Source organism: Castor canadensis, chromosome 11 (genome assembly GCF_047511655.1).
Source record: "Castor canadensis chromosome 11, mCasCan1.hap1v2, whole genome shotgun sequence".
NCBI lineage: Eukaryota > Metazoa > Chordata > Mammalia > Rodentia > Castoridae > Castor > Castor canadensis.
The window spans coordinates 107,164,113-107,183,271 of record NC_133396.1 but is presented as its reverse complement, the minus strand read 5'-3'; the positions used below and the strand labels follow the sequence as shown (position 1 = coordinate 107,183,271).

The 19,159-nt window shown below is 43.9% G+C and overlaps 1 protein-coding gene across 9 annotated transcripts; it reads left to right on the top strand.

Annotated features, from left to right (window-relative positions):
• Positions 1 to 793: 793 nt before the first annotated feature.
• Chtop (chromatin target of PRMT1) lies at positions 794 to 9,851 on the top strand. 9 transcript variants are annotated; one of them, XM_074048056.1, is made up of 7 exons: positions 795 to 1,107; positions 1,918 to 1,999; positions 3,326 to 3,479; positions 4,129 to 4,212; positions 6,293 to 6,479; positions 7,309 to 7,446; positions 9,332 to 9,851. In XM_074048056.1, exons 2-7 carry the CDS (start codon positions 1,935 to 1,937, stop codon positions 9,535 to 9,537), a joined length of 834 nt encoding a protein of 277 aa, XP_073904157.1. In that variant the 5' UTR covers positions 795 to 1,107; positions 1,918 to 1,934; the 3' UTR covers positions 9,538 to 9,851. The 9 variants fall into 9 exon arrangements, with proteins under 9 accessions (XP_073904160.1, XP_073904157.1, XP_020021884.1 ...); XM_020166295.2 differs by having other exon boundaries at positions 796 to 1,095; positions 6,296 to 6,479; XM_020166294.2 differs by having other exon boundaries at positions 796 to 1,095.
• Positions 9,852 to 19,159: the final 9,308 nt, after the last annotated feature.

Genomic DNA, 19,159 nt, shown 5'->3' with positions numbered 1-19,159 from the left:
ACCACCCCAAAAAAAAGGCAAGTGTGGTGGTACACGACTGTAATTCCAGCACTCTTGAAGGCCGAGGCAGGAGGATCTTGAGTTTGAACCAGCCTGGGTACATAGTGAGACCCTGCATTTAAAAAAAAGAAAAAGGAAGGGAAAAAAAAATCCCTTTGTAGGTTTGCATCAAAATCTACATGGTTGGCAGGTGGGAAGGTAATGCACTGGAGGGGGCCAGGGACACAAAGGGTCCCCCTAAATAGGATTAAATGATAGGCCAAGAAGAGGAATATAAAGACGGCTGTGGTGGCTGGTGCAGGATCCGCTAGAGGCGTGAACCCACACTAGCCTCCTGTGCACCTTGGCTGCGGCTTATGCCTCGCACAACTCTGAACAGGGCAAATGGGAATGAAGAGAGAGCCACAGCAAATCACCGAGGTCTGGGAGGTCAGGAAGAGATTGAGGCAAATCCCGCATAAAGATTTTTCAGACATTCTTCCTCAACTTGGGGGTGGGAATACGAGGGAATACATTGTTTTCATCCGGACTGAAGCGGCTTTCTGCAACCCAGATCACGTATACCCCTATCAGGGTGCAGAGCAAACCAGTCTTGAAAGTGAAGCCACCCCAGGAGTAGAGCTACTGACCACGGCCCCCACTGGCGGAGCACATAAGGTAACTTCGAAAGGACACTCCTTCCCTGCAAGGCTCCACCTCTTGCTCCTGCGCAGGCGTAGCACACTTCCCCCGCCCCTAGTTGCGCGTGCATCTGGCGCCTGACGTAAGTACGTCGACGCCATTTTAGCCGGTCCCACTCCGCACTGGGCGTGGCGGCCATTTTGTTTGGAAACCGAGCGGGAGTTGGTGGCGGCAGGTGTGGTGACATAGGCAAAAGCAGAAAAAAGGCAGGCCGGGCAAGTAGGCGGATCGGCCGGTTAGGCACCGTAGCCTACAACAAACGAACCTCGCAATCTACCGCTTACGCATCTAACCAACCGCCCACCTAGTTCACCCGAGTCTCTCCACCGTCAACTCGGGTTTGGCCGGTCCCCGGCCCGCCTGCCGCAGCCGTGGTGGCAGCCCCGGGAGGAGCACTGGCGTCCGTTTCCTTCGGTGCGTTTGGCGGTGAGAAGGAGGGCGACGTGTGGAGGAGCGGGAGAGGCGGCCGGGCGCGGCGTGGGAGGTGGGGGATGTGGACGGAGACGGGGCGGAGCTTGGCGGCGCGGCGCGGCGGGACCTTCGGAGGTGACGTTGGCCGCGGACGCCAAGGAGAGTTGTTAGATGGGCGAGCAACGTCGGGTGTCCTGACGGGGCTCTCAGGACGGTGGGGAGATTAAAGGGAGGCTATAAGAGTTAGCGACGAGTTTAGGGGTTTGTTTTGTTTTGTTTTGTTTCTTCCGGCCTTAAGATTGAACCCAGGGTCTCGCGCGAGCGACGCAAGCGCGCTACCCCTGGGCTACCGTCGCCAACCCTTGCTTACTTGGAGGCAGGGTTTCGCTAAGGTGCGCAGGCCCGCCTCAAGCTTGCCTTTTTTTTTTTTATTTATTTAATGTTTCTACAATTGCGGATCCCTAACCCTCAAGGGAACCAGAGATTGTACTTTAATTGGTCTCAGCCCGGGCTTCTTTTTTTTTTTTTTAATGTTCCTTGGCAAGACCTATGCTGACTAGATTGAAAGCCAGACTCAGACTTCTTTTAGCCGCGTGTAGTTCTGCAATTTTGGAGACTTTGGCAGATTTTTTGGTCCTGTGGCCTTGAAGCTTTTGATTTGAAGCAACTGTCATAAACTTAAAGCACTTGAACTGAATTTTGGTATGCTCTTCAGAAGTCAGTGATACGGACCCTTACATTGATTGTTGGTTTGGGCCTTGCCCCTGATAGAAATGAAATGGCCATTATTTTGAATTGCTCCTTCCACATTTTGATCCTTTGTAGATTCTCGGGATTTGAAGATGGCTGCACAGTCAGCGCCGAAAGTTGTGCTAAAAAGCACCACCAAGATGTCTCTAAATGAGCGGTGAGGCAGCCAACAGCAACTTCAGCTCCTTCCTAAGAAAACATTACTTAAATTGGCCCTGGGGTCCAATGCACAAAAACCAGTTGTAAGCTAATATACCAACAGTAGGCTACAGACCTCTGTTCTTAGTTGCATCTAATGTGGTACACAAAACAAATTGGGCTGTTGTTTCAAAACCCCTTATCAGTAGATTTTTATGTTAAGCTGTCTGAAATATTTGCCTGGTGGGATGTATTTTAAAAAGACTCCTCACACCCTCCCTTTTCTTCAAGTTTTTTTTTTTTTTTTTACATTGATACAGGGGTGGTGCAGCACGGTGGCGTGGTATACCCTGGCTGCAGTAGGTTTGCTGCCCAGTCCAAGGCCAGCAGTGTTGTGTCTGGCCTGTAAGAGGCAGGTAGCAAGCCGTGAATATGTCCAAAGGCCCCCGAATGTCATTCCTGGGCCTTGTAAGAGGCACTTGCTTTGCTCCATTTCACTCTCTTTCCATTCTGCTTTGTTTGTTTTGGATTCTTTTAACAGCTGAATGTTCTTCTCTTTCATTCCATTAAGTTAACAATGACAGGAATAATAGAGGAATGTCTTCACAGGCTTTGAAATCATTAATCTAACTTTCTCAAATTCTCAGTCAGAAAAGGTGATCATTTGAAACTAAGAAGAATTAAGGTATTTAAAGGCAGTTTCTATCTCTGAGAGCTTTGTTCATTTAGTGCTGTTGACCATTGATTTTTATCAAATTGATGTTAGAACTCAAAGAGATCTAATGTCTCTTTTTGCTTTTTCCAAAGCATATGTGCTTATCTCTTAGGATATGATACATGACTTATCTGTATTCACATGTTACTAAGTGACACATATATTTTAAAAGTGATAACACTCCTACTACTTATGTGGGTGTATTATTTCTATGGGCTTTGAAGGTGTTCTAGTCCTTCCTCATATTTGCCCTTAGAATGTGAACCCTTGAGTCTCACAAGGTTTAAGCTTTCTTCGTTTGTCTTTGAAACTACATCTTCTGTCTCTTGTCATCATATCTGCTTATTGCGTGTTTTTCATACTTTCCACCTCTCTTAAGAGCTGTTACCTGAGCCCTTGTTATCACTTTTGATTGAATGTGCTGCACTTAGCTGCATTTCTAAGTTTCTGATTCTTGCAAGTTTGTGGAAACAGAGGAGTCTTTAACCCACATCAGCCTTGATCTAAATGTACCACTTTACTTAAAAGTTCGTGGGATCTGGAGCTCCTGGTCTAGCAAGCCATGAAAATGCCAATAAATGTTTTGTAATAAAGCTTTTATTTAAACATCCATTTTGTTCGACCTTGAAGCTTTACTAATATGCTGAAGAACAAACAGCCGATGCCAGTGAATATTCGGGCTTCGATGCAGCAACAACAGCAGCTAGCCAGTGCCAGAAACAGAAGACTGGCCCAGCAGATGGAGAATAGACCCTCTGTCCAGGCAGCATTAAAACTTAAGCAGGTGAGAGAATGGGTCTTAATGCTCCTGAAGCAGCTGATGGTCTCTGTCAGGCAGTCCACCAAGACTGGCAGGACGTGATGGATGATAACAAGGTGGCTCAGGGAAAAAACTGAAACTTCTCTGAAAGAAAAATTCAGAATTCCAATTTTGTCAGGTACCAATAAGTAACTTTTTTATTATTTTTCTCTTTGCCACCTGTGTGGCCTGATTGTGTTATCAGTGAGTATTAATCTCTCATTTTCTGATCTTTTACCCTTAAAGTAAAGGGATCATTTTCTACAAAGAAACTTTGTTTGGATTGTGAGTGTGACTCAGTGGTGACCTGCCTCACAAAAGAAGGCCCTGGGTTTGATCCCCAGCACTGCCATTTTAAAAAAGGAAACAGAAACTTCGTATTTTTAGGTTTTCAAAGCACTCTTTACTCCCTGTTAAATGATTTACAAGCCAGGGGAATAATTGTTTTTCTTTCTCAGCTCAGGGAGTCTGAAAGCCTTAGTTAAAGGTTTCTGGTGTTAAAATACAGAAAGAGTATGGTGACCTAAAGTTTTATTAGTACAATAGAACAAGAGTGTTGAGTAATCAAGAGTATTTCCAATAAGAGATAATCTTATTCAGACCTGAAATTAAACCTGCTCTTTATTATTCATAGACTTTATATGCAAGTCCGGACAGTGGCTGTGGAAGGATATGTCCAAGCTGTGGCTGGGCGTCTGGAGGGCGATGCCATGCAACTGTAAGGACTTTAACTGGTAGCACTGCATGGCTGTGCATAAATTCAGCAGTTAAATATAACACCCTCCCACCCCCATTCTGAACCATTGGGCTTTCTGACCAAAAATAAACAAGGCTTTCTGCTTCATCTACCTTAAGCCTTGGAGTGACTGGATCCGTCCCTAACTCAGGAAAACAAGCAAAAGACACCACCACTTTCCAAAAGTAAACAAAAACTGCTAAAGATAAATCTCTGGGAGATCATGCCAAAGGACTTTTCAATAAGAAGCTTTTAAGTATAAGGCTATATAGAAAGTCTCTAGAGCAGCACCATCCAGTAGCTGGTGATGGAAACATTCTGTGTCTGCCATCTAATACAATAGCCAGTAGTCACATGTTGCTACTAACTTTAAATGTGACATGGAGGTGTAGCTCAAGTTGTAGAGTGCCCACTATAACTGGGAAGCCTTGAGTTCAAACCTCAATCCCACCCAAAAAAAAAAAAAAAAAAGGCTTTAAATGTGACAAGTACAATTGAGAGGCTTTTTTTTTTTAATTACTTTTAGGCTGGGTATGGTGGCACACACTTGTAATCCCAAACTCAGGAGGCTGTGTGAAACTGTATCAAAAAAAAAAAAAGTGTTTAAATCTTAAATAGCTATGTGTTGCTAATGGCTACCTTATACAGCACAACTCTGGAGTTGAAACTGAGTTAAGGTCAGGATTGGTGGCAATTGGAGATGGAAGAAGAACTCAGCACTGTGTAGTTCTTCCCTAAAGCAAAGAGCTTAGAAGAATTAATATGTTGTACTCAGAATAACAACATGAGGGAAGTAAGGAATGCGATTCTGGCTTCATGATTGTGTGCTAAGGATGTGACTCAGTGATGGAGCACTTGCCTAGCATAGTAGCTATCCCTAGCACCACAAAAATGAATGAATGAGTGCTGATTGGGACAGTGATAGAACAGGCCCTTATTATTGTTATACTTGCCCGTTCTAGGTGTATAATGTTCATAGCCTTTCCTCTGATTAGAAGCAATTTGGTTTTGTGCTAGAAAGCTAATGATGCCTCAGAGCATCTTTTTTGAGGGCTATGATTGAGGGAAAAAATACATACATATACATGCACACACAGACACACATATAGGTGGTCACTTGTGGGTGGAGTCTAAGGACACAAAATTTATTTCCATTCATACTGACCAATGGTTTTATGGAAAAATGGGCTTGCTAGGGCCTTGGTTGTGTTCAAGGCCATTGTCCCTTTTCTTTTGAAATTCTCTGAGGTTTTCAGATTTTCAGAAATTTTTCTCTGAGGAGATTATTGAAAATCTATTTCTGTACTATGTCCTTATTCTCATATGGCCCTTTGTGGTTATAGCTCACCTATCCTAATTCTAACATAAGTTTGGCTGGTTCTCTGAAGATATATTTGAGTTTTATGCTCATTTTCAATTAAAGATCATTATATTGGCTTAAGGGAGCTATTTGCAAGGGTGGACATGGAATTAGGGATTTTTAAGAAATGTAAGGAAAAGAAGTTTGACTTTTTTGTGTTTATTTGCCTCTTAAGGTAAAAACTGGACCATCTGGAGATAGATAAACTCGAAGGAAAAATGGAGCACACTGGCCTCTTGACTGAGAAATCAGTCTTGTTAAGTCACACGAATTCAATGAACTTAAATTTAAATTTTTCCCAGAGTGTGATGAACTTCCTATGGTGTTTGAGTAAGCCTTTGGAGACAGTGGTAGTCCTTGGGCAGGTATGAATTGAGTCACATCATTGTTAATCTGTGGTTCAAACACAGCAGGTGTTCTTAAATCTCAGCTGGCAGTGAATGACTTGTAGCCAGATTAGTAAAGTAATCTGTAGTGACGCTAATTTCATGGGGTCATACTGAAGCTTCTTAAGAGTTTCTGCTCTGGATCAGAATTCATTTATTCCATGTTCTGGGGTAAAGGTTTGTGGTTTATGATCTTTATGATATAGCAGGTTTATTTTCCTTCACACCAGCCATCTCACTTGCTTTTTTCTCTGCACTTTGAATTGCCCCACTGAATTGCTTTTTTGATCTCAATCCTCCAACACTTTTCTTCCAGAAGAGCTTAAAGCAGCGCCTGGGTAAGAGTAATATCCAGGCACGGTTAGGCCGACCCATAGGGGCCTTGGCCAGGGGAGCAATTGGAGGACGAGGCCTGCCCATAATCCAGAGAGGCTTGCCCAGAGGAGGACTACGTGGGGGACGTGCCACCAGAACCCTACTTAGGGGCGGGATGTCGCTCCGAGGTCAGTGTTAAATATGCCTGATTATTATTGGGCCCTACCCCCTTCCTTTTCTCTTGGGCTGCTTATGGACACATTTGTTTAGCATCTTTAATCCGGAATTTGTATTAATATTAATAACTTGAAATCACATTTTTAACGCTGCGTGTCTTTTATCAATACCATTCCTTTTCTGATAATGTGCAATGGTGAGAGGCTATGACTTGCATAACAACAGGTAATTCATGTCATCTCCATTCCATTTTAAAACACCCTGCTGCTGCTTGAATCACAGCACATTTAAGTTCTAGAAGTAAGTCTGAGTAATGGTTAGCATGTGCAAGGCCCTGGATTAAATCCTCAGCACCAAAAAAAGAAGAAAGGAAGAAAAATGTATGGGTCTTTTTTCCTATATCATAACTAGCCATCTCTTGTCTTCCTGATGGTAATGAAACACTGTTTTATCTGGAAGAAAGAGAAGACAAGTTAACCTATAGCACTTACGTGTATCTTACATTTTGGGCACTGTTAGACTGTTCCTTATATAGTTCTTGTTCCCTACAAGAATGTGTTGAGCATTTTAAAACCTACCATAATGCTAGATGTCTCATTATTCAGTAATTACCTATTAAATGTATATACTTAATTAATTTAAATCCCAGCTTTTTTAGTAGATGAATTTGTGTTCAGAATTGTTGAATAAAGAGTAGCTTAACCTGTTCACACTGCCCCACCCAGACTAAAAATTAACTGAATTACTCTTCATTTAACCCTCACCGCCTTCCTTTGGTTAGAATCTACTTTTGTGTCTCTTGGATTTACCTGCATATACATTGTATGCCTCCTCTCCAAGGTCAAAACCTGCTCCGAGGTGGACGAGCCGTAGCTCCCCGAATGGGCTTAAGAAGAGGTGGTGTTCGAGGTCGTGGAGGTCCTGGGAGAGGGGGCCTAGGGCGTGGAGCTATGGGTCGTGGCGGAATCGGTGGTAGAGGTTAGTCAGCTACCAACTTCAGAGAGTAGCTCCCCCTTATTTCCCTCCCTTAAAAACTCAAGAGCCACCTTTCTGCACAGCTTCAAGGCACAGGCAGGCTTGTTTGTTTGTCTTGTTTCGTTTTTTTGAAACTGGCTTATTTTCTAAATTCACATGCTAGTAGTGCAGAAATTTCATGATTTTTCTAAGAATCAGTTGAATGCATATTAGAGCCAGATTTTATGCAGTCTTCTTTCAGACTCTAATGACAAAATGTTCCGTTTGGGATTTTGCCTTTTTCTGTCTCTGCCCCACCACCTCCACTACACACCTACTCCATGGCTCAAAACTCCAGTTTAAGTTAGATAGGAAAAGAGGGATTGGGGATATAGCTTAGTAGTAGAGCACTGGTCTAGCGTGTGCATGGCCCTGAATCAGTTCCCCAGCACCACAGAGAGGGGCGTGGGGAAGCAAAGAATAGAGGAGATAAACGACAGAGGCTGGTGACAGGCTGTGGGTGTAGCTCAGTGGTAGAATTCATGTTTAGCATGCATGAGATCCTGGGTTCAAGCACCAACACAGGCAGTGAGGTATGGGAGGACTTAGAGCCTAGGCATTTGCTCCGAAACCACGTAAATTCAAAATAAAATTTACGTCTATGAGGTACCAAAGACAGTTTTTCTGATCAAGGTAGAAAGTAAGATGGTACTATTGTCAGATAACCAACTGACTCTTGTTGAGAATCTTACCTTTGATGCCTTGATACTTGTCTCGTAACTTTATGACTCAAATTGGAAAAGAGTTTAATGGTGGTGGTGGTGGTAATGCCAAACCTCATGGGAGCTTTCTGGCTTAGAGCTTTAGTGAGAAACTCCCAACAACACCTATTCAGGAGAGGAAAAGAACTATTCTTAACAGCCCCTGAGGAGATTCACTTTAATGCTTTTAAAGTGTATGGTGGGTCTCCCATAACTAACAGCCTTGAAGTTGCCAAGGAAATAAGAACTGTTAGGAAAGCATATTGAATAACCAGAGTTTTTTTCCTTCTCTCCTATTATATGCTACTTAGCTTATTCACTCAAGTGCAAACTAGTCTGGGTTTCAGGATGAAATAAAACGTCTCCAAATTATCTTGACTTGTTTTTTTAGAGCAACAGGGTGAGAAAGACTACAAGTAGCTTTTCGGAAAACTGGATGTATTTTATTAAGTGAATTAAAACCACCTCTCAGATAATCATAGTTGTCTTCAGGTGCCTAGAATCAGAGGTAGAAGTGGCTAGGATGTTTAAGAGATAACTTTCCAGAAGGTCTCCATTAAAGCTTTATTTGAAAACTGTCTTAACTACACACTACTGTTTTCTCTGTGCCCTTTTTACTGCCTCCCTATATTACTAAATGGGATTATCTATAATGTGTTTTAATTGTGAGCTTATAGTCTCAAACTTTAAGTAATTTCTCTGTATGAGGAGAGGTTGATATTTTTAAAATTACATTTGCCAGCTAGTTATTTTTCCTGTGTTGGTAGGGGAAAATTTTTTTTTCTTTTGGCCGGGCATGGTGGTGCATGCCTGTAATCCCAGCAGCTTGGGAGGCTGAGTCAGGAGGATCAAGAGTTTGAGGCCAGCCTGGGCTACATGCTGAGACCCTGTCTCCAAAAAATATAAAAAGAAAAGAAGAAAAAAACAATTAAGTACCATTTAGAGATGAGCATGTAATAAGGGATTCATTATGTGTGCTTTCCATGTGTTGCTTTCTACCCAGTGTGTTTCTTATTTTTCCAGATTTCTCTTTGCCCTGCCCTTCAGCTTTTCTCAGCTAGACCCCACTACTCTAAGGGGCACTTACTCCTATAGCACCCATTAAACCTACTTGTAACTGTTGTCTTTTTTTTTTTTTCTTGGGCCAGGTCGGGGTGTGATAGGTCGGGGAAGAGGGGGCTTTGGAGGCCGAGGCCGTGGCCGTGGACGAGGGAGAGGTGCCCTTACTCGCCCTGTATTGACCAAGGAACAGCTAGACAACCAGTTGGATGCATACATGTCGAAAACTAAAGGACACCTGGATGCTGAGTTGGATGCCTACATGGCGCAGACAGATCCAGAAACCAATGATTAGAGTCTGCCTTGCCTGCCTGACCTCCTGTGAGAGACTGTTAAAGTCACCACATCTGTAAATAACCTTGAGATAACAGACAAGAGGAAACCTGATTTATGCTGGAAGGACCTATCACGATAGGCTGTGGACTTACCTGCCACCAGTTTGTGCATTTAGTGTGTTTTACTTTTTGATACTGTGTTATATGAGACCCTTTTTTCCTTTGATTTGCTTGTTTTTTGGGTGGTTTTCCCTGATTCTCCAGGACTTCTTTTTGAATGTGGATGTGTTGGCTTTGTGGGTAGAACACTTCCTACTTCTGCCTCCCCTCACCTGTCATTAGCTCTGACATTCTAACATTTCCTCTGTTCATCTCTGTGTCCCCATAAAAAGGTCCCAGAAGGAGCCAGTGTTCTCCCTAATGCCTTGGTTTTTAAGATAGAGTTTTGGCTCTACATTCTTTCTAATAGCTTCTTTAGAAGGATTAAGAAAATTTTGGAGCTCAAAAATACATTCTACATTGATAATGTACTATAGTAAATTGGGGACACAGACATTGCTGTAGTGCCACATAACTGGTTACACTTGATGGCAGCTTTGATTTGATTAAAGCTGGTATCATGTATTGACACCACATCGATGGTAACCAGCAATGCTGGGTTGAATGTGCACACATTCTACTCCAAAAGAGACTTTGAAGCTTTCTTCTTGGCTTTGTATAATGGCCACGAAGATTGGGTTGGCTTATATCTGCAATATAGAGGAGGAAGCCATTTGGTTTGGCAGATGGGAGAGTGATGGCAGACCAACTACTGGGAGGGGTTGGGAGCTACTTGTGCTAAAATGCAGTTATCCTCATGTTTGTCCCAAGCCAGTCTTGGGCTTCTTCACTTATTTTACCCTTTTTCCCTTGAAGGTTTAAGTTCAACCATATTGTCAACTGTTCGATTTCAGTGAAATATTGTATTTCTGGTTCATTATAACAAATTGTTCTCTCAAATTCAACCAGGTCTTTTTATTTATTGGGCTCCTTGAAATGTGATGGCCATTTTAATGTCTTGACATGCCCCTTGTATAGTTGAAAGTCCTTGCTCGTATTAAAACTAGAGATGAGGGGTAGGTTGAGGGCAGAAAATGAAAATTTAGCCTTTTTCAGTTAAAATTACAAGATAATCTACCCTTGAAAAGTAATGGGTCAACCTTTTGGCCTCAGGAGGAACTCAAGCAGTATAGCCCTTGGCACTGGTTTCCTTGTGCTGCTTAAGGGAAAAGAAGAACCTAACCCCAACCATCAAGCCGCCTTGCACCCAAAATTGCTGGGAGGTGGTGTGTTGGGGGCCAAGAAGGATGTTTTGGTTGAGACAAAATCTGTTTTGAAGTATGGTATATAAAGGTCCTAGGGGAGATGAGCAGTGGAGGGGTAGCAGAGGTAGTAAAATTGGACAGTGGTGCCAGGCACCAGTGGCTCATGCCTGTAATCATAGCTACTCAGGAGGCAGAGATCAGGAGGATCACAGTTTGAAAGCCAGCCTGGGCAGATAGCTGGTAAGACTCTCAAAAAAGAGTTGGTGGAGTAGCTCAAGTTGGAGGCCCTGTGTTCAAACCCCAGTACTGCAAAAAAAAAAAAAAAAAAAAGATGGGACAGTTATTCAGCAGAGTTGAATCCCCCAGCTCACTCATCCCCCATCTTTTGCAGTGCTAAAGCACAAGGACTTTACCTTCCTCCTCCTGTCGTTCCTCAATTCTAGCAAGCAGCAGAATCCTAGAATCTTCCCACCGCAGAGGAGGCTAACTGATGCTCAAGGGAAAACCTTAGTAAAGTAGGTGACCACCAACCACTGCAGCATTGAACTTGGAATCTTCCTGTCTTGGCCTTCTACATGTCTTCTGGGATTACAGGCATGTACCACTATGTCCAGATGAGCTGGATCTGGAAAGTTTAAAGATAGCAGGGAAGAGTCAGCTGTGGGGGTACAGGCCAGTAATTACAGCACTCAGGAGGCTGAGGCAGAAAGATTGTGAATTTGAGACCAGCCTAGGAAAAAGATGGAGCTAGTATACAGGTGCCTTGTCCTAAAAGGACATGTATGCCAGGGAAAGTGAATGAGGTGGAGCAGAAACAGTTTATTATGTAGATATCCTAGAGCCTAATAGAGTGGTTTGGTCTGGTAGGACTGCAGCCACACTGTTTCAAGCTTGTTTTTGCACAGGCTGGGTTGGAACCGTGATCCTCCCAAGCTCAGCCTCCCATGTAGCAAAGATCAGGGATTGACGAAGTGGCTCAAGTGGTAGAGTATCTGCTTAGCAAGTGTGAGTTCAAATCTCAGTACCGCCAAAAAAGTAAGCAAAATGTGCAATTAAATGATATATATTCAACCAAGTAGCAAGGATTACAGGCTTGAGTCACTGGTACCTAGCAGCTAGCATTTGGATTTTATACTTTGAGCAGTAGGGAGACATTTAAAGATTTTAAGTAGCAAAACACAGGATAGTTGACCGTCCTGGTGGGAGATGGTGTGCTAGAGGTATAAGGCCCCAGCTACCCACTCATACCCTGCTAAGAAGCCTAATGGTGGTGCCTCCTTCCCACCTTGGTTTTCCTGGGGCCTTTAGCACTATCTAATACCCACCTCCTAAGGTGCTAAGCAATACCCAACACTCAGGAAGTGGGACAGGATGGGAGGATAGCAGACTGAGACCAGGGGAGAGCCAGGCCTCTGCTCCCCTTTCATTCAGTCCTCCTACAGCCCCAGGCTTCCATTACCCGGAGCTACCCCTACCATTGGTTGTCCAAGGAATACATGGGAAGGACAAGAGTATCCAAGCCTCATTTCATCCCGGGACCTCTTAATAACTCTTGTTTTTCACCTTGCTGCAAATACATTTCAGAGTTGGTGGTCATAATGAGGGTATATCCTGGCCTCTGACCCTACACCTTTCCCCAGACACTACCCTCTAATCTCCTACTAGGAATTTACATTCCAGACTTGTGATGTTCTGTCTCCAGTTTTAGCTGGATGTGCCAGTGGGAAGAGGTCCAGGTGGCACCTGGCTGCTATGTGCTCACTAGATGGTTGTGTTGACCCACCAGGGATGGGGACAGAGGTTTTCCATTCCTTCTTGGAGTGGGCTCCAACCTGCTCTATACTCTGGCTAGTGACCTGACCTGGGGTCCCCTTGCTGGGGACCTTTACTGATCACATGGCTCAGGGGCAAGGAGGGAGGGATGGTTCTGGGTCCTGTGATGATGGCAGCAGTTGTGGGCCTCACTGTGTCCCTGCAAGTCTGGGACAGGTAAGGTAAACATGGAACCTTTTTTAAGAATTCATTTCATTCTCTAAGGTTAATTTGTCAATCTCCTTACCCTCTAGTCAATTATCAGCTCAAGACATTCATGAGTGGGGAGGGAACATAGTTAAAAAGCTTTCTGAGAGCCGGATGGAGGTGGCTCATGTCTGTAATCCTAGCTACTCAGGAGGCAAAGATCAGTAGTATCAAGGTTCAAAGCCAGCCCAGACAAATTGTTAAGACACCCTATCTCGAAAATACCTATCACAAAAAAAAAAGGGCTGGCAGAGTGGCTCATAGTGAAGGCCCTGAGTTCAAGCCCCAGTACTGGAAAAAAAACTATCTGGAAGCATCTTAGATGGAAGGGGTTCTCCTAAAATGTCCTGAAGCCTTTCGCTTTGTTCTGTTTTTTGTTTTTTTCCCATTAGTACTGGGGTTTGAATTCAGGGCCTCTTGCTTGCTAGACAGGCACCCTTGCCGTTTGAGCCACCCCACCAGCCCAAACCTTTTCCTTTGGATTTCAGCTGAAAGCACATCCTCTAAAGGTCTTTAATTTCAGGGAAAAAGCCAGGCTGAGAAAGAAGATTGGGGAAAGGTAGATGAGAAAGAAGAAAGTCAACCATAGGCCCCCTAATGCTTTCAGCCCTGCCAATGCTAGGACCCCACCATCAGTCTCTGACCCTTTGTGATAAGCAGGAGTCTTGGGAGTCTGACCTGAGAATTCACCCATGGGAACATAGAGGGGTGGCAGCTCTCTAGGGACATTGGTTGATAATACAGCTGGAACAACAGGCCTTCTAACAGCCCACCCTAACCTTCTCCACCCCATCCCCACCGCAGCTCCTGCAGTTCCTCCACTGAAACATTCTAGGGTTCCCCAGTGAGTCCTTGTCTTGAGCAGGATGGATGAGAGATATCCCCATCCCTATCCTTTGGACCTGACAAGTCCAAAGAAGTCTGGTGCTTAAGTCTTCCTCCCCAGATAAAGTTATTTTGAAGGGAACAAACAGAGGGGAATAGATGGCAGAAATGGCTCTGGGAATGTAAAAGAAACAAATGGCAGAAGTAACTGCCTTAGATAAAGGATCATTCTTAAAGACAAACATCTAAAGAGAGAAAATATAAACCCCTTAAGGCAGATTTCAAGGACAAGATAGACTACAAGGCCTTCCTGGAATGCCCAGCCTCATAAGGCAAGGACCTCCTGGAATGTCCAGTCTGATAAGGATGAAGTCAACAAAAAGTTTAATTAGCTGGGCGCCAGTGGCTCACATCTGAAATCCTAGCTGCTCAGGAGGATCATGGTTCGAAGCCAGCCAGGGCAAATAGTTCTCGAGAACCTATGTGGAAAAAAAAATTTTTTAAAAACTGGGCTAGTGGAATGGCTCAAGGAGTAGCCCTGAGTTCAAGCCCAAGTACTGCAAAAAAAAAGTTAATTAGCCAAGTTACAGATCCAGCTTCAAAGTAAAGTAGGGGATGTCCAAATTCTTGGACGTCACCTATTCTAGAGCTTAACTCTTTCACTAAGTCCCACCAGTCAGGGAAAGTTTATCCTTTCAATAAACTTTGTGCTTGCTTTAACTCAACTCCTGGTCCAGTGTCTTCAATCTTCAACTACATCAGGACATACTTAGGAACAACAACAGTATCACTATTACCAGGCATCATTCTTGTGCCCACACCCATACAAAGAAACCTCTGCCATACTCAGGCTCCACAGTGGGTACAGCATGCAGATGGTCTCCAGGCAGAGCGCACCAGGCAAGTGTGTTCCTCCAGAGCTTCCTCATGGACCTACCCAGGAACCCACCTTAAAGCAGAGCACACAGAGGCTGGTCAACATAAGCAAGCACTGTCCCAGGAATGGGGAGAATAAAGCTGGACCAGAGCTTCCAGGAGATGGGGACAGATCCTAAAATCTAGAATAGAAAGGCTTGCAGGCCCTGAAATCCTGACAACCCCAAGAAAATAAGGTGCTGTAGGATTCTGGCAGGGGTGAGGATTGGCATTGTGACTGCAGCTAGATTTGCAGGATATCCTGACTACCAGCCTCCTGCTAGGGGTTCACGTGTGCTAGTTGGTCTATGGCAAACATAGCAGCAAGTGGGCACCATCCCTAGGTCTGATTCTGGGTGAGTTACCCCTGCCATGGTGAGTGGGGAGGGAGGCAATGGACTAAGGTGGTTGGGGGGCTACTTGGGGTACCTGGTCTCATGCAACCAATCAAACAGGAAGTGAGTACTATAAAAATTTTCCTCATGGAGACATGGAAGGAGCAGGGAAATACTTAGACTGGAGGTGGCTTTGGTAGAAGGTCTTGCACCAAGCAGATTTTAGAAATGAAAATACTTATAAATTGCAAAACCCTTATGATGGACCATCATGGGGAAATTGAAAACCAAAGAGGCCCTGAGGACATCTGCAGAAAGTGGGATTGGCTTGCAGAGAACCAAGGAGGAGGCTGTTGGAATGTGAGAGGATCATGGTCTCTGAATTTTCCCATACAACTTCCTAATAATTCTTCCCTTCCTGTCCTTGCCTCGGTACCCTCTTGTCCTTTTGTGAGAGTGTATGTGTGTGTGTGTATGACTGGGATTTGAATTTTGGGCCTCATACTTGGTAGGCAGACTCTCTACCACTTTTTTCTAGCCCTGTCCCCAGCACTTTTTTTTTTCTTTTCAGGTAAATCGTCCTTTTTGCCCAGCACAGACTTGGACCTCAACCCTACCTGTGGCTGGGATTCCAGGCTAAAGCCACCATGTCTAGCTTATTGATTGAGAAGGGGTCTTGCTAATTTTTTTTGGCTTGTGTTGGCCTTAGACTACGATCCTCCTAATCTCTGCCTCTTAAATAGCTGAGATTACAGGCACAATCCACTGCACTGCACCCAGCCTAATTCATTCTTTTTGCCTGTTCTATGAAAATGGTTCTGGGCCCCTTAAATATTTTTCCTTTTCCAACTGGTAATAGAGAATGCTGAAGAAACATTTCAGGAGGAACCATTGCTTTCCAGCTGTGGGTGGATATCCTAGGATTTGACTTCTCCCAATCTCACCTCCTGCAGTGAGGAATTACAAGCAGAACCCAATGGCCAGCAGCTCCTCCTCAGGTTGTTTCATAGCAGGATGCTCAGGTGGACCATCTTCCATAAACAGCCTTCCCAGCATGTATTACCCTGACTTTCTCAGCAAGACTAGAGGGAGGATTCCCATAAACTAAATGCTAGCTTCGCATGCACTTGAAGTTGTTCTGGAAGGCAGTTTTGTTTTGTTTTCCTTTTTTTAGTACTGGGCTTGAACACACGACCTACACCTTGAGCCACTCCTTCAGTCTTTTTTTATGATGGGTTTTTTCGAGATAGGGATTCTCTAACTGCCTCCTGAGAAGCTAAGGTAATCTCCCAGGACCTCCACTACCATGAACACCATCTCTCCTTAAGCCCATTTGGGGTGTTAGAGAATGAATAACTGAACCAGCACTAGCTTTCAACCTATTATCAAAGCTTAGGGTTTCTGAGGCCCTGGCCCAGTTTCCCTCACAAGGATCCAAGGGACAAAGAAGAGATGGATCCCAACCCCCCCACCCTTTTTCTGACTAAAACATTTAATTAACAAAAAATTACAGTATCAGAGAAGATAATAATAAAGAGGAAGTATCAGTAGGAGTCAGGGTAAAAAAGAAATGCAGAGGCCTTGGTCCCTAGAAGACCAGCACTCCAGCTGAGCTGGCCTTAGCCCCAGCCCCTTCTGAATTTTCCTTGGCTGCTGGCTTCTCATCTTCCCCCATAAGATGGAATGTTGTGCTTTTCCCAGGATCATTGAATTGCTTTCTTTTTGCCTGAATTCTAAAATCCTTTTCAATACTAATTTTCCCTGAACAAGGTATTATGTATTCTGGCATTTTATTTGTTTATTTTTGGCAGTACTGGGATTTGAACTCCAGACCTCACACTTGCTAGGAAGGAACTCTACCCCTTGAACCACACCTCCAGCCCCTTTTATGTTGGGTATTTTCAAGATAGGGTCTCAGGAATTATTTGCCTGGGCTGGCTTCACCCAAGTAACTAAGATTACAGATGGGAGCCACTGGCACCCCGGCTCTGACTGGTATTTTAGAGTGTAGATAGACCTGGAAAGAAGACTAGAGACTCAAAGATCAGCCAGGAGCTGTTTGATATGTTTTTTTTAATTTTATTTTATTGTTGTGTTGGGTAGGGGTGCATTGTGGCATTTACAAAGATTCTTACAATGTATCAAATATATCATACTTGAATTCACCCCCTCCACCATTCTCCTTTACCCCTTCTCCCACATTCAAGAAATAGTTTCAACAGGTATCTTTTTTTCGATTTGTTTGATGTGTTTGTAAATAAAGTGCCCCACAAAAAGACTCATGTGTTGCAGGCTTTTGTCCCCAGATGGTAACACTACTGCGAGGTGATTAGATTATGAGGTTACTAACTTCATCAATGGGTTAATCCATTATGGATTCATAATTTGATGACATTATTGGGAAATGTTAGAAACTAGGAGGCGGGGCCTAGTTGGAGGAAGTAGGTAGTTGAAGGGTGTATCTTTAGTTCAGACCAGTCTGTCTCTCTCTGTTACCTGACTACCATAAAGTGAACAGTTTTCTTCCACTGTACCCTCCCACCACAACGTTTTGGTCTTGCCACAGGCCTGAAAGCAATGGAGTGAGCCAACCATGGACTGAAACCTTTAAAGCCATTTAGTGCCATCAAAAGTGTATTCTTAGCCAGGTGATGGCGGTTCACGCCCGTAATCCTAGCTACTCAGGAGGCAGAGATCAGGAGTATCATGGTTTGAAGCCAGCCTGGGCAAATAGTTTGAGATACCCTATCTCAAAAAAAACCTACCACAAAAAAAAAAAAACTGGGCTAGTAGAGTGGCTCAAGGTGAAGGCCCTGAGTTCAAACCCCAGTGCCACACACACGAAAAAAATTAAAATGAATAAAAATAAAAATACATTCTTGGGCTGGGCGCCAGTGGCACACACCTGCAATCCTAGCTTCTTGGTTTAAGAAGGATTGAGGTTCTAGGCCAGCCAGGTAAATAGTTCTTGAGACTCCATCTCCAAAATAATGAGAACAAAATTAACTGGACTTTGACTCAAGTGGTAGAGCACCTGCTTTGTCAGTACAAAACCCTGAGTTCAAACTCCAGACCCACCGAAAAAAAAAAATCCTTGGACTGGGGGTGTGGCTCATAGCAGAGCACCTGTTTAGCAAGTGTAACGCCCAGAGTTTAAACCCCAGTACTGACAAAAAAAAAATTCTTTAAGCTGGGTATAGTGATGTATACCGCAAAAGGTTGAGGCAGGAGGACTGTGAATTCAAGGCCAGCCTGGGCTATATGTGGAGACCGTCTCAAAGGGAAAAAAACAAGATAAAAACCCTGTTTAAAGCCAGAGGTGGTGATGCATGTCTAAAATCTCCTTTAAGTTGTTTTACCCAGATATTATGTCACAGTACAAAAAGGTAACTAACACACTTGCAATATCCTCACAGGAGATAAGGCTAACTCAAGGTGACGAGGAGTAAAAAAGGAGTAAAAAATGAAAGCAAAGCACAGTGATTTTCCTGAGACCTAGCCTTTGTAGTGGGATTACCATATAAAATACTTGTTCTAAAATGTTATTTATTAGCTGGGCGCCCTGATGACTCACACCTGTAATCCTAGTTACTTGGGAGGCTGAGATCCAGAGGATCATGTTTGGAGGCTAGCCCCAACAAATAAAATGAAAAAAAGTGCTCAAAGACCCCATTTTCAAAATAAAACAAAATGGGCTGCAGATGTGGCTCAAGTGCATGAAGCCCTGAATTCAAATCCCATTGTCACCAAAAAAAAAGTTACTGTTTATCTGAAATTCAAATTTACTTGGTGTCCCAGGTTGGTTTTTCAACGTGTTTTCTAAGTCTGGTAGCCCTACTTTAAAGATGTAGGTGAAAGGACTGAAGCCTGACTCAAAGGTTTCTCGTCCAGACACTGGACTACCAACCTCCAGAGCCCGTTTCCAGGCCAGACCAGCCCTGCTCCCTTCCCAGTAGAGGCCACAGGGGCTTGGACCTTTTTCTTTCCTCTTCAGCACTGTCACCACTCTCTATCCCCTGGGCTTCCTCTTCCAAAGGCGTGGCTTGAAGCATGCTGCAGTCGCCTTGGCTACCCCCTTCCTTGCTGATTATTCCCCAAATAAGTCCCCCAGTCTCTCATGAGAGTTTTACCTTTAATCACCTGAGAGAAAGATAAAAATGAAAAACAAACAACCAAAAACAAAGAGTAAGACCGGAGGAGTGGCTTAAGCAGTCGCCTGCTTTGCAAGCGGGTAGCCCTAAGTT